Below are 14,332 nucleotides of genomic sequence, written 5' to 3'. Positions count from 1 at the left end.
AGTAAAACCTATGTTCCCACAAAACCTGTATGCGAATGTTCATAACAGCTTTATTCTTAGTAGCCCAAACTGGAAACAACCCAGACATCCTTCGATGGTGAATGGTTAAAGTAACCGTGGGGCACCCACACTGTGGAATACTACTCAGACAGAAAAAGGAAATGAAAACCAAGTACCCCACTTAGATTAACTTTTTTTTTTTAAGATTTTATTTATTTGACAGAGAGAAAGAGAGAGAGAGAAAGGGAGCATAAGCAGGGGCGAAGGGAGAAGCAGACTCCCCACTGAGCAGAGAGCCCTACATGGGGCTGGATCCCAGGACCCCGGGATCATGACCTGAGTTGAAGGCAGAGGCTTAACCAACTGAGCCACCCAGGGGCCCCGAAAGTCAGATGAATCTTAAGGGAATTATGCTGAATAGGAAAAGCTAATCTAAAAAGATTACATACTGTATGATTCCACTTACATAACATCCTTGAAATGACAAAATTATAGAAATTGAGAACAGATTAGTGGTCGCCAGAGGTCAGGAACTGTAACTATAAAGAGACAACAAGAAGGACCCTTGTGGTGACGGAACTGCTGTGTTGACTGTATCAACGTCAACATCTGGGTGGTGATATTACACTACAGTTTTACAAAAGGTTACTGTTGGGAGAAACCAGTAAAGCGTACACAGGATCGCTGTAGAATTCCTTACAACTGCAAGGAAATCTACAACTTTCTCAAATTAGAAAGTTTAATTTTTTCAAAGCTTTCATATGAGTTGGGGTATAGGGTTCCCTTAAGTCTATACATGAACACTAGTGTCTACTCTTCCAACATCCGCCACAACATTTCAGCACTAAGTATTTCCCTCTCCTTCATTCAACTAACACTCTGACAATGTACTCAATGATCTAGACGCTAGCTACTGCATTAAAATACAGAGGAGGATTTGTCTCACCAGGTAGCAAGTCTCAGTAACAACGAATTAGACCGTGGAATTGACACGGGATTGACAAACTAACAGAACAAAAGAAAAAGCCCCGCAGACAGAAGACATATAACAGAGCGGCACTGGTTGTGTCTATTAAAATGAATTCATGGGGCGCCTGCATGGCTCAGTCAGTTGGGCGTCTGCCTTCGGCTCGGGTTGCGATCCCAGGGTCCTGGGATTGAGGCCCGCATCAGGCTCCCTGCTCAGTGGGGAGCCTGCTTCTCCCTCTCCCACTCCCCCTGCTTGTGTTCCCTCTCTAGCTGTGTCAAATAAATAAAATCTTAAAAAAATAAAAATAAATAAAATCAAATAAAATGAATCATGACCCATGACCATGACCCCAGCTTGAAAAACACTCAGAGAAATCTTTATACATGTTGAATAATAGCACATTTCAACAGTAACAATGTTCCTTGTAGCTTGCTGGTAACAGGACCAAAAAATAAAATAAAATAAAATAAAAATAAACTGTGAGCAATCCAAATGCTAGAAGAACCGATAAATGGTGGGACACCCACCCAATGGCGTACTAAATATACAGTAGACAAAATGAACGAACTGCAGCTACAAGGAACACAAGATGAATCCCAGAAACGCACTACTGGGTAGAAAGCAGTCCCAAAAGATTACACGTAGCATGATACTCTTTCCAAAAGCTCAAAAATTAGCAAAAGTGGGCAAATATTATTTAGGGACACATATGTAGGTGATAAAACTATACATGTTTTAAAAGAAAAGGAAGCACACCAGTTCAAGAAAGTTGTTACCTGGGCTTTTGGAGGGGAGGCAGGGCCATGGAGAAAGGGCAAAGCTGATTAAGTATGTGCAACACTACTGATCAAGTTCTAACTCTTAGACCAAGTGGTGGCATAAGTAGGGTTTATTTCATCACCACACTTCACAATTTACAGATGTGAAATTTTATGTTATCAAATCACATGCAAAAAGACAATAAAGACTCAATAATAGGCAAGAGTCTGACCTCTATTTTTTTTTTTTTAATCTTAAGACTTTTAGCAATGTTCTCCTGCTCATGATATATAAAACTGAACAAGCTGAGCCCATCCCATGATTACATGATGGGTTGAAAAGGGACTGGACTAGGTCAGGACACAAGCGTTCTATTCACCCCTGGTTCTCAGCTTCCTCCTTTATACCAGGAAGGAGCCGGAGTAAACCTTTGCTTCTCAAGCGGGCTGCCATGACACACTAATGTTTCAAAACCGACTGTCAAGTGTGCACCCGAGTAACACTAACTAAAGAAGTGAAGTTTGCCCAAAATGTACTTTTCTAGTTAGAGAAGAGGCAGAAGCTCTCCCTGTCACCCACTGCTCTCAACTCACTTGGGTCTGAATGTGGTTCTGGAGCATGAAAGGGGGTGGGAAGTCCTCTTAGTGTACTGATGTCTATACAAGTGCCCCTTACATGAATACCATCTGTAGGTCAGAAAAAAAAAGGTATAAAAGTCAATGAAGTAGAGAAACTGCCTCCCAGGATGGCTTTTGGTCTAAATTTCTGATTTCTAAGAAGGCCCAAATAATAAAGACACTATATAAGAAGAGGTGCTCCAAAAGTATGTGTATTAAATGCACAGAGATGCACTTAAAAGACATTTCAACAGAGTTCGCTTAGCACCGACAAGTGAGCACATATACTGGTCTATTCTGGTCTCAGAACATCAATAAGAAAGGAAGATTTAAAGAAAGAGGCGGCTTAAATCAATGCACAAAATGATGTGTTGATTTCCTGACCCCTAACAGCACAACCTAGACCCGGAGCGGTGGTGAAGAAACAACAAAAGGTCTGGTCCAAAAGACACAACCCCTGCAATCACGGAAAGGCTGGGAATGTACAGAGCGGGCCATGGCACAGCACCTACTATGTGTCAAATTTGCCAGGAGCTTTGTAAGCGGCAGGTCGCTTAAGCTCCACAACAGCCCTGTGAGGGAGGCACTGTTACAACCCTACTCTCAACCACCTAGGACACGGCAGGTTCAGCGAGCTGGAATAACTTATAAGGCCCATGAGGTGCCACTTTTCGTTTCAGGACACAAACACAGATAACGGGAAATCTTTGCTTTTGTTACATGGACAGACACCGCAACTAACTTGAAATTTCCATAAAATACACTCAGAGACCTGGAATTTGCAAATATGACAAGGCTGAGTTTCTCACAGGCCTAAAAGTTTTCCAACATTACACTCCACCATAAGAGCAGTTACAGCAGGATCAGGATGAGGTAGGAGGGAGGTTTGGAAAAATTGGAAAAATCAATCTCTAGACCCCATGACAATGAGCTTGATAGAGCCAGAGGCTCTTCAATTCACATCACTGTGTAGTCACCGTCTGAGTCCAAACCACCTTCTGTGACCTGAGGTAGGGCAGGCCACCAGTAGCCAGGAGACCTCTGCTCTGACCCATCCTGCTCTCTCGCTAGCTGGTTACCCTCACCAAGGACTTAATCTTTCTGCTTCCAAGCTTCCCCTTCCGCTCAAACAGCTAATCCTTATTTCCCCTGACTCACAGAAGAGTGAGCTAAAGGCTCGTGGAAAAGCCCAAGGCTAGAAGTCAGAAGCACAGATTTCCATCAGGACAGGGACATCATCAGCCTGGCACCCTATTATTACACTGCATTTTCTGAATGAATAAAACACTGAGTGAACACTGGCGTACCTATTTCTAAAAAAACAGGAAAGGTAACCACTTCCCTACCCCACCTGGGCTCCTCTGACATTCAAATGTGATGACAAATGAAACAAGCGATACCGATGGATATCATCACTATTTCACAACAAAAATATCACTGCTAAAGATGACATTATAAGGAATCTCACACCCAGCAAGGTTAAGTGAGTAACGCAGGTTAACAACTTCACATCACTAAGTGACTTCCTATCAGTGTGGCTTTTGGTCCACAGACAACCCTGATAAATTCAATTCCCCTTGTGAGTGACTTTGAGCAAATTATTTCATCATCTGTTCTGAGCCTGTTTCCTCATCGCTAAAAGGAGAATGTGCTTGCCCTTCCAATTCTTTTTTTTTTTTTTTAAAGATTTTATTTATTTTTGCAAGACAGTGAGAGAGAGAGAAGAGACAACGAATGCACGTAAGCACAGGGAGCAGGGGTAGAGGGAAGAGGCTCCCCGCTGAGCAGGGAGCCCAAGGCAGGACTCGATCCCAGAACCCTGGGATCATGACCTGAGCAAAAGGCAGACGCTTAACCGACTGAGCCACCCAGGTGCCCTGCCCTCCCAATTCTACTTCCCCCTCTTCCCCCTGTTCTGTGTCCTCTTGTGTGGGCCACATCCGTGGGGTCTCTGGCTCTCTTGCTTCCAGCAGGGTTTGCCCCGCAAAGGGCACCTGCAGAAGTCTGGAGAGAGGAAAACAGGTCAGGGTATTCTTCCCCCACTCCAATCCCTGATGGGAAGCTGGGGCTGCACCCCCTGACCAAAGGTCTCACCTGCTCTCAGGTGCCCTCTCCACACAACTATTCAGAAACTGGCCGGTTTTCTCCCCTCATCTCTTCGGGCCTAAACGTGGACACAATGTCCTGCTGTCACTAGCCCTGAGGTACTGCACCTCCACTTCTGATCTCTCTGACCACACTTTAATAAACACAGCAGTCCCTTTATTAACCTCCTCTCAAATTATCCTAATACTGAGACCCTGGGTTACACAGGAGTTACAAATTAGAGATCACGGTACCAAGAGCTGCCGGGCACCGGGCTATTAATTACTCTTACGACGACTACATCATGCAGAAATTGTTGCTCCCAATTTACAGGTGAGAAAGCGGAGGCTCAGAGAAGTTAAGAAATGTGCCTAAGCTCACACAAGCATGGACTAACTACAACTGGGGCCTTAGCCTCCAGACGCTGAAATTTCTACCGTCCCGTTTCTATCAGCATCGTCACTGCTTTGTCTATCACACCGTAGTTCATCATTGTGGCCATCGCTACTGAAAAGAAAGGAAAAAACCCCACTCTCTGAGGAGTACAATTTTATTGCTACTGCTGACCATAGTTTAACGGTGTGGTTAAGAGCGGGAGCTCTGGAGTCGTTTCCGAGTTCAAGGCCTGGTTCGCCACTTGCAGAAGTGTAACCCTCAGCTACAGAATTCCCTCCACGAGGAGGCTCGATTTCCTCCCGTAAAACGGGGAATACACTATTTCCTTCCCCGGGTCGCTCGCTGCAAGCGCGTTCAATGGGATAACGCTTGCAAAGCGCCCGGTGATTAATAGCGGTTCTGCGGCCTTGGCGGCTTTATTATCGCCGGAGACCGGGGAGAAGGGCCGGGGCCTGGGAACCTGATGAAAAGAGCCCGCCGCCCAGCCCCAGACGCACCTGCTCCTCCAGCCGCTCGATTTCCAGCTGGTTCTTCTCCTCCTCTTCGTCATACTCCCATTCGTACTCCCCGGGGGAGCTCTCCGCGGAGGAAGCCATGGCGTACTCCTCGTCCCCATCGCTCTCACTCACACCTTCCTCCGGCTGGTCCCACCCGGGCTCCACGGCCTTGTACGTCGCAGCGGCCACGGCCCGCGATAACACCTTCCTCCTCGTCCTAGCCGTCTTAACGTCATCCTCCTCGCCCTCTGCGGTGGGCCCGGCCTTGGGCTCAGCCTCCGTTTCTGAAGTCGATGTTGCGGCCGCCGTCGCCATCTTGCGCTTCCAGTGACTCCCGGGTCTTCTCGCGGCCGCCGAAGACCCGCTGAAATAGAAGCTGCCCGCGGCGTGCGCCTGATCAAACCCCCGCTCTCCCTACTACCGAAGGAGAAACTGCGAGCCTCGAATGGCGGAAAAATCTCGGAATGCATGAAACTTCGTATTGCTTTTACATAGGTGTAAAAGTTCTCTCAGAATAAGAACACCCCAACACGGCATGTGTTCCGTCGCAACTTCGGACAGATGTTGGGTCTTTGCACAGGAAGTGGAGGCCGTAGAGGAAGTCAGGGAGTGATGACTGAAGTGAAGGGTTTGGCACCATCTTGAGAAGGTCAAAAGGAATCGGAATGAATGCCTTCCTTAGCGCCTAACACGACCTGGCGCGTGGTTCAGTCTCCCCAGCAACTGAGCCTCAAACGCAGAGAAAACTCTTTAAGTCCCCGGGGAAGGATCGATTGCACCATTCCCGAGAAAAACCTAGTTCCCAAAAAGACTCTTCCCCTTTATGTAATACCTGGTGCCTAAGTAAGTGTTAAATACAGGTGTGTTTTCTGCTTTTTATAAAATCATATTCTGCGAACCAATATTAATAAATTTCATTACTAAGCGTTTGGAAACTCTTCATTTCCAGGCATTGTCATATAAATATGTCAGTTTGCTGCTTTATAAAAAGAAATACATGCAGACATATACATACATACTTCAAAAAAAAATCGGGGTATGGCCTGTTCGTTTCCTCAGTTACGCTCCCATTTTTGAGGTAGGAAAATATTGTTTATTTGTTGCCTTTTCCCCTCATTAGCAAGGTTAGTCATGTAAGGAATTAGTGTTTTTCTTTCTGTTGGATCCCCAAAGCCTAGTATAGCACCTTGACACATGACACTTGCTCAATGAATTGTCCTTGAATTAGTACAAAAGCGAGGATCAAGGCTTAAAGAGATGATGTCATTCGCCTAGGGCCACACAGCCAGGAAGGAGCAGAAACCGGATTCTAACTCAGGATTGTCCTTCCTTAAGTCCCAAATCAGTCTGGTCTGGGACAGACGTGGACAAGTTACTAAACCTCTCTGACCCTCAACTTCCTAAGCTGCAAAATCGGGTTGAGAAAAGTAGACTGGTTGACCCACTATGCCGCATTCTGGCGGTGGGCTCTGTGAACGCAACCTTGGGTCCCCACTCCTGCCTGAGGCCCCCTCAAATCCAAATCCTGCACTCCGAACAAACCCTCCAACTTCAGTCTTTTAGTTCAGCGTCCCGCCCACCCCGGAGGGGCGTGGTCAAGACAGGGACCTAAGGCAGACGCGCGCACGGAGGGGAAGGGCGCAGGCGCGAAGTCGCGGTGACGTAAAAGGGTGCGCGCTCCAAGCCGAGAGCCGACTCGCGGGCGCGTTCCTCTCCTCCGGCTCGCACTCGGCCTGCGCCTGCGCAAGCCCGGAAAATGGCGGCGGCTGGAGGAGGCCGTTTGAGGCGGGCGGTGTCGGCCCTGCTGCTGCGGAGCCCGCGCCTGCCTGTCCGGGAACTGTCGGCTCCGGCCCGGCTCTATCACAAGAAGGTAGCGGCAGATGAGGGGATGCGCGGGACCCGCACAGGCAAGGGGGCGGGGGGCGAGTACCGCGTAAAGGACCCAGGTATGCCGGCGCTCAGCGGAGGCCCTATCTCGAGACGAGTGGCCGTGGGGTTGTGAGCGGCCTTGGGAGCCCCCCACTGCGGCGGGGGTAGGGGCCACCCCCTCACTCGACTCTGACTGGACTAGGTTTCCTTCGCTGCGCAGATAAAACTAACCGCTGCGCGTGGGCCCCGCCGCTGGCTACGATTTCGTGCCTCAAACCCAACAGCCCAGGAAAGAAGGCCCTGTTATGACCTGCCAGCCTGACTCCAGGGACAGACGCACACTGGCGCGGGCTCCGGCTTCAGCGAGGCCATTGCCCTATCCAGATGACCTTGGGCAAGTCCCTGCTGTGCATTGAACCTGTTTTCCCCATTTGTAAAATGGGGTTCTTAGCATTTCCCTACACGAGATAGTGTTTCTGGATTTCTCGGCATGGTGCCCAGCACATGGAGATCATTTACGGTGCAGTTACTGTTGTAGGAACTCAGCCTCTAATGGAATCAGACACGTAATCATCAGTCATAATGTTTTAATTTTGTCCTTTTTTTTTTTTTGCCGGAGGGCGGGGAGGCGTTGGGGAGTAGGGATAGGTGCATAGTTTGCAGCCCTTGCCTTCCGAAGGCATAAAGTTCCCACTGGGAAACGACTAACTAAAGAATCAACATGGGGCAAAAAGTCCAGACGAAGTACTATCTTGTAGGTCCTTGGGCTTGGAGTCAAAATCCGTGGTCGGATAAGTGGGTAAAAAGAGACCGGAAGATCCGGAGCCTTAGACTAACTAAGAAACAAGCCTCAAGATTACATTAAAGCCCTCTGTGTGCCAGTTTGAATAGATAACTATTCTGTTCTGGCTTCTGCGTCGGCCTGGGACTTCGCTCCTCCCCCGCCTAGGGATGTGTTTTGTTGACATACACGCTCGACGAACGTGGGCTAGCAGCCTTTAGCCACCAGGGTGCGCTGCTCCCCCAGAGTGATTTTCGGCCCTTGAAATCGAGTAATAGGACGGTTACTGTTTTATCATACACGAAAGGACACATTCCACAGCATTGTTCCTCGTGTAACATTCTCCTTGAGGCTTCCGGGAAATCCTTCGATTGCTGGACCATACTTATTTTTAAAATTCTTAATACTAATCATCTTTTGAGGATGGATTTATTTGGAAATACCAGAAATGTTATTTGAGCCTAAATCTGGTGACTTAGGTGGTAAAGATCAGGCAATTATTTGTGATCAAAAACCCTGTGGAGGGGCGCTTGGGTGGCCCAGTCAGTTAAGCGTCTGCCTTCAGCCGGGGTCGTGATCCCAGGGTTCTAGAATAGAGCCCCAGGTTGGGCTCCCAGCTCAGTGGGGAGTCTGCTTCTCTCTTTCTCTCTCTGTCCCTCCCCCCCATTTGTGCTTTCTCTCTTGCTCTCTCTCAAATAAATTCTTAAAAAAAAAAAAAAAAAACCTATGGATTTAAGACATGACTTTGCTGATTTTTCTCCGATAACTCAAAATCTCTGAAGGTAGTTGGAGAAGAGGTACAAAAAGATTGGGTCATAAAGCCCTGTTGACATAAGTGTAAGCCTTCTTCCCCAGGTGAAGTATGATGCTTAGTGGCTGCCTGCCAGGTTCAGCTTGCTGACTTCAGGGAGCTTACCGTCAGGTTGGGGAGACCAGTAACAAAAAAGGGTGATCATAGATTTCTCTTAACCTTCTCATTTCAGGTTGTTGATCATTATGAAAATCCTAGAAACGTGGGGTCCCTTGACAAGACATCAAAAAATGTTGGAACTGGATTGGTGGGGGCTCCGGCATGTGGTGATGTAATGAAATTGCAGGTACCACTGGTTTTCATCTTTGATGGTAATGACAGTGATCCCGTTGCTCATACAGTGCTTCGTTGTTTACAAAGCATTTGCTCGCACAGCTTTCCATTTGGGCTCTGTATGGATTTTTGTGAGATGATGACATGGTTCGAAGTTAACAATTATTAGGGCAGAGACTGAATCGTAGTTCTCTTGTACACTGTGCTGGCCTCTTCCGGTGTTGCTTTTCTACTCACTGTCAGCTTAAATTTCAACTTCAGCGAAGTAGAAAGTTTTGTGAATTTTACTGATCAAAGGAAAACCACAACCATTCAGTTAGCAATCCCCAGTGAAACAGGAAATGCCACATGTCAAGCCTCCCCCAAATTGGAAACAACACAAAGGTAGTGACTGGTGCTTTGAGTAAACCGTAGCTTTGTCCACATCTACTTCATCGTGGCGAGGAGGCAGCTTGCCAGAGGTCTTCGTGCCTATCTTGGAAAACAAAAACAAGGCAGGAGAAACCACTAGATGTCATTTCATGCCAAACTAAAAAGCACTAACCAGAGACCTTTATTGCAGACTCTCCCAGCATTTAAAGATGCAGATTGACAGAGCAGCTAGGAGCAGAACTTCATAGCCAAAAAGCAGACTAGTGTTGCAAAATAAAAGGGGGGGGCATATCTTTCAGCTTATCTTTACCAGGTAGGCCTGTATCACTCTGATGATCATTCCTACATTTAACACTTCATCACCGAGCCCTTTGTGACAAAGCAAATTCAGTAATGTTAAAACTTAGGATGTGGAAAGCAAGACCAGAGCCCTTGGGGAGAGCCCCAATGAACCCCATAAATGCAGGTTCTACAGGGCAGCCCAGGAACCACTGCTTAACTCCTCTCTCTTTTCTAGATTCAAGTGGATGAAGAGGGGAAGATTGTGGACGCCAGGTTTAAGACATTTGGCTGTGGGTCTGCTATTGCCTCCAGCTCGTTAGCCACTGAATGGGTAAAGGGGAAGACGGTAAGGTTGCTTGCAGATTGACAGAATTGAATCACATTCCTGACAAACCTGCCTCTGAGTTAAGGGAAGGGTCTAGTTATGGGGGGCTGATTTTTTTCAAAATATTCTAAGAATTTTTTAAATTTCTCCTCAGGTTTTGATTAAATTCTCTACATTGGGGATTATGGATAATTTTGTTAAGTGTTTCTTATTTTGGAGGTTTTTGTCGATCATTTTTATTTGGGGGTTTGGGTGGTGTTTTGTTTAGGGTTTTTTTGTTTTTTATTTTTAGAGGAGGAGGAGGAGGAGGAGGGGCAGAGGGAGAGAGTCAGAAGCAGGCTCCACACCCAGTACAGAGCCCAAGGCAGGACTCAATCTCATAACCTTGAGATGGTGACTGAGCCAAAATCAAGAGTTGGGTGCTTAACCGACTGAAACACCCAGGCACCTCTGTTTAGTTTTGATTTTAATTAAATAGAAAATAATCTTCACCTCTCCCTCTCTACAAAGAAATCTATGGCTTTCTCCAAGTTTGCTGATTAAAATTTCTTAGGAGTCTAAGGGTGGGAGAGGCTGTATTGTGGTTTGTGTTCTTATTTATTTCCTTCCATCATGTTTCAGGAAGGATTGCAGGTGGCTTGTAAGGATTCATGAAATAACTAGCCTGTGCTAAAAGAGGGATTAAAGAATCAAAAACAGCAAAGATGGAGGCAAAGTGAACAAATAAACCAGAACAATGATCCAGGTGGCTCGTTGGCAGGCCCTCTGAGGGTGGAAATGAGAGGAGCTGGAGCATCTTTTCTGTTCTTTTTTCTGCCAAAGCCTCTTTCCCAGCAGCTGCAGAGGTAGAAGGTCCCAAACCCAGTGAAGAGCTGGAGTTTCCAAAATCCAGTCATTAAAACTTCTCGGAAAAGCCAAAATACAGGGCTGCTTATCTTTGCAGCCCCAAGGGACCAAGTTCAGGAGCTGAGTCACGGAGGTGTGTGCTTGCGGAGCTGGGCAGCTCTACAGCAATGCCTTGTGGCCCCTGCTTCCTGTGGCTCTGGGCCTTCTGGCCGGCGAGCTTCTCTGGCGAGCACAGACCTAACCTGATTTGGAGGAGGTGCCTCTGAAGTGATCTGTTAAGACCTGTTCTCAGGGAAAAGGGCAAGTGAGACAAGGTACCTGTGCTCCCAGAATCTGGCCTTTGAGTTGTGATCAGAAAGTGGAGGAAGAGGGCCTTTCTTTGACCTTGAGGTCCTCCCATCTGAGTTACTAGGAACAGAACATGAAGCCTTACCCTTGAAGTCAGCGGAATTGGGAAACTGGGGGACAGATGGGGAACCCCGGCTCTCCTTAAGGCAGCAGCAGGGCTCCATTCCACGTGCATCTGCCTCCCATGCCCTTGGGCACTTGAGCAAACTCAGGCATCCTTTTTGGTCTGTTTCAACCAGATAGATTCTCTTTTGGGCAGAGGATGATCCCAAGACCGGTCTGTGCCACTGCCAAGTGCTGGAGTGCCACTGGCCTACTTGCCATCTCTCTGACCGCCCTGACACCAGTCAGCACTTCTAGTTGAAGGGATTTATTCTAAACATTTGGTAGAAGGACATCAGTGAAGCTGATACTCACAAAACCAGAATAGGAAACCACTGCTTTTAAATTTAAAGAGAGACTCCTGTCGCTGGCCTCAAGCAGACCCCTAAGAGACGTCTCACTGGCTGGCTTGTAGAAGTGTCTCTGCTGGCCTTGCTTACCCAGCCAACTGGTGGAATGTGTATACTCCATACTGGACCCCCCCAGCTGCAGCCTTGACGCACGAGTGAGCGTCCTTTGGGGTTGTTAAATGGAAAGTCATCCCCCACCACCTTGTCGTCAGGGCCTCTATGGCCTTCCTTTTTTATTGCCTGTTCCTCAAGCTAGACTAAAACTACTCTTCTCTCACATATGCCTCTCAGGTGGAGGAAGCCTTGACCATCAAGAACACGGACATCGCCAAGGAGCTGTGTCTTCCCCCTGTGAAACTGCACTGCTCCAGTAAGTCTCTGCTCCATAATGCCAACGCGCTTGCACAGTTGGGAGTTAGTTTTGTAATGGCATCAACTGGCATTTGTGCAGAGTAATGGCGAGTCCGTTTTGGTTACAGAGTCCATAACCCTCAGATGGTTAAAGCCCCCGGGTCTCACAACCTATCTCCAGGAGGGTCTTACAGGAGGTGGTGTGTGCTGGGCGTCAGTCGAGCACTTTGTGGTATCTTTTCTAAGCCTCAGAATTGTCCTCTAGTCCACAGACGGCGTCATCATCTCTCCCTCTTACCGGGAAAGCAGGGCTCAGCTTAAAGCACGCCAGTCACATGGCTTCTAAGTGGGAAAGCCAGGCCCTACACCCCAATCTTTGATTCCAGAATCTGTGCTGTTCCCACCCTGTTGGGAGACAAGTTTGGACGAGTAAAGGAGAAAATTCAGCTTCTGCCATAATCTGTCTCATGTGTTACCACTTCCTTCCCAGGTGCTGTTACTGTGTATACAGTCTGCCTCCATGTGTACGGAATGACTAAGCCCCGTTGTGCAACAGTCCCCTGTACACTGTCCTAAGAGAAAGCCCAGATGCCTTAAGACTTACACTTGGCTTTCCAGTTCAGTCTCTGTCTTAAATCTAAAGCTTTTTCCACCTTCTCTCAACCTTCTAGGGGAAGGAGGGAATGAGAAACAGTAGCCTTAACTTACTGACCAAATTAGTTAAAAATCAGCAGAGAGCCAGGCCTCTTGCCAGAGTAAGACTCACAGGGGTACTGAGGGGCAGGGACGTGCTAACACAGTTGTCAGGAAGTCTGCTAAGACCCAAGTTCTTTCCACCTGAGCTGGGATTCCAAGTACCCAGGAATAAAGGTCATAGCTTGTCAACATTTTCAGAAACCCCCAGCCTTTTCATTTGGCCTTCTTGGGCACTGCAGCCTTTAGCTACTGCTCTCTGCCACTTGCTTACTTTTATTTTCCCACATAGCCTCATTTTAATATTGACTCCAAAGTAAGAGTTTTCAAATTTGGGATCCCTAAGGAGGATGTGGCAGATGCCACCTGTCAACAAAGTGGCATGACCTATGTTATGGCAGCTTAAATAGCATTCACTTCATGTATTCCTGACTTCCGTGTGAGCAGATGAGAACTAACTAACCACTCTTGTGGCCTTCCGACATGTCACTTTATTATCCTCACACTATCCTGGCAAGGAAAGAATGTCCCAGTTTTATAGAACAGAAAGGGGATTCCAGGAGGCTGAGGGACTAGCCTAGAATCCCAGGTATTTAAACCCTAGTCTGCCTCCTAAGCCACGGGCAGGAGTAATCGGGCTCAGGAAACGGCTGGCTTCCCAGGCCTGCTCCTGACCCCCAGCACCATGGCCAGGGGGCTCTGGTAAGCCCTTCCCAGCACCGCTGCCCTCCAGTTCTTAAAGATGCGATTCCCAAGACCCTCTCTGTACCGTCTACGAACTGTCTTTCCTTGTGCTCCTTCCAGTGCTGGCCGAAGATGCAATCAAGGCTGCCCTAGCGGATTACAAACTGAAACAAGAACCCAAGAAAGGAGAGGCGGAGAAGAAATGAGCCCTCAGCAAAGCTTCCAGCAGGTCAGACCTGCTGTCTGTCCACCCACTGCGCAATCACTACAGATGTTCAAAAGCCCCCCATGCTATAGTAAAGGAGCTCTGAGACACGCACAGCGCTTGGTGGTCACCTGGGGGCTGCCATGCAAGCAAAATACACAGTTTACTCGTTTCAAGTCCTGTGCTTTCTTTCAGCCCACTCTTAGCGCCTTAACCCTGTTTGTGTATATTTTGACTTGGATGCATGGCCTCAAAACTGAAATTCGTCACGAAGGCTCAAGTGTGGTAGTCCACGAAGTGCGCAAATATTAATTTCACCTAAAACTATCTTGGTGAAGATTACCAATAGAAGGCCATGGTATGATTATTTGATAGAACCAATTATTGTACATAAAAGAGATTTGCATATATATATAAATATATTGCATATATATATAGAATAAAAGAATGTAAAACCATGTTTTTCTCTGATAAGCTTTGCCTCTTGGATCCCTCATTCACCCCAGGGTTCTGCCCATAGCCCCTTGAGGCTCCCAGGTGCTGGACCATGATGATGTGCGCACCTTTCTGAGCAAACTGGACAGTAAAGACCATGGACAGAGCCAGCCAGATGTGTGTCACGTTTTATGGAATGGGGGCAAAGGTGAAAGGAGAGAGCCATCTCTTCGTTGTACTTTACAAAATAGATTGTCAGATCAACAGGAGTCCAGAAGAAT

General features: G+C 47.4%; 2 protein-coding genes across 5 annotated transcripts in view; one reads left to right on the top strand and one right to left on the bottom strand.

Moving 5' to 3' along the window:
- The window catches only part of SART3 (spliceosome associated factor 3, U4/U6 recycling protein), a 37,235-nt gene extending 31,016 nt beyond the window's left edge, over positions 1-6,219 (bottom strand). For 3 of the 4 annotated variants that reach the window (XR_003211646.2, XR_003211645.2, XM_025889318.2), the window contains exon 1: positions 5,325-6,219. Coding sequence is in view for 2 of the 4 variants with exons in the window: in XM_025889318.2 (XP_025745103.1) it covers positions 5,325-5,639 (315 nt within the window). In the remaining 2 variants the exon portion in view is untranslated. The remainder of the gene's footprint in view (positions 1-5,324) is intronic. The other variant, XM_025889319.2, reaches the window with a different exon arrangement.
- Positions 6,220-6,998: 779 nt separating this feature from the next.
- On the top strand, positions 6,999-14,074 carry ISCU (iron-sulfur cluster assembly enzyme). Its single transcript, XM_025889367.2, has 5 exons — positions 6,999-7,194; positions 8,958-9,071; positions 9,948-10,058; positions 11,975-12,053; positions 13,532-14,074. The coding sequence occupies exons 1-5, from the start codon at positions 7,081-7,083 to the stop codon at positions 13,615-13,617; spliced, it is 504 nt and encodes a 167-aa protein (XP_025745152.1). The 5' UTR covers positions 6,999-7,080; the 3' UTR covers positions 13,618-14,074.
- The last annotated feature ends 258 nt before the right edge of the window (positions 14,075-14,332 follow it).

This window comes from Callorhinus ursinus, unplaced genomic scaffold, assembly GCF_003265705.2.
Source record: "Callorhinus ursinus isolate GAN/ISIS: 27379988/994484 unplaced genomic scaffold, GSC_fseal_2.0 scaffold41, whole genome shotgun sequence".
NCBI lineage: Eukaryota > Metazoa > Chordata > Mammalia > Carnivora > Otariidae > Callorhinus > Callorhinus ursinus.
This window is presented reverse-complemented; position numbering and strand designations above follow the sequence as displayed.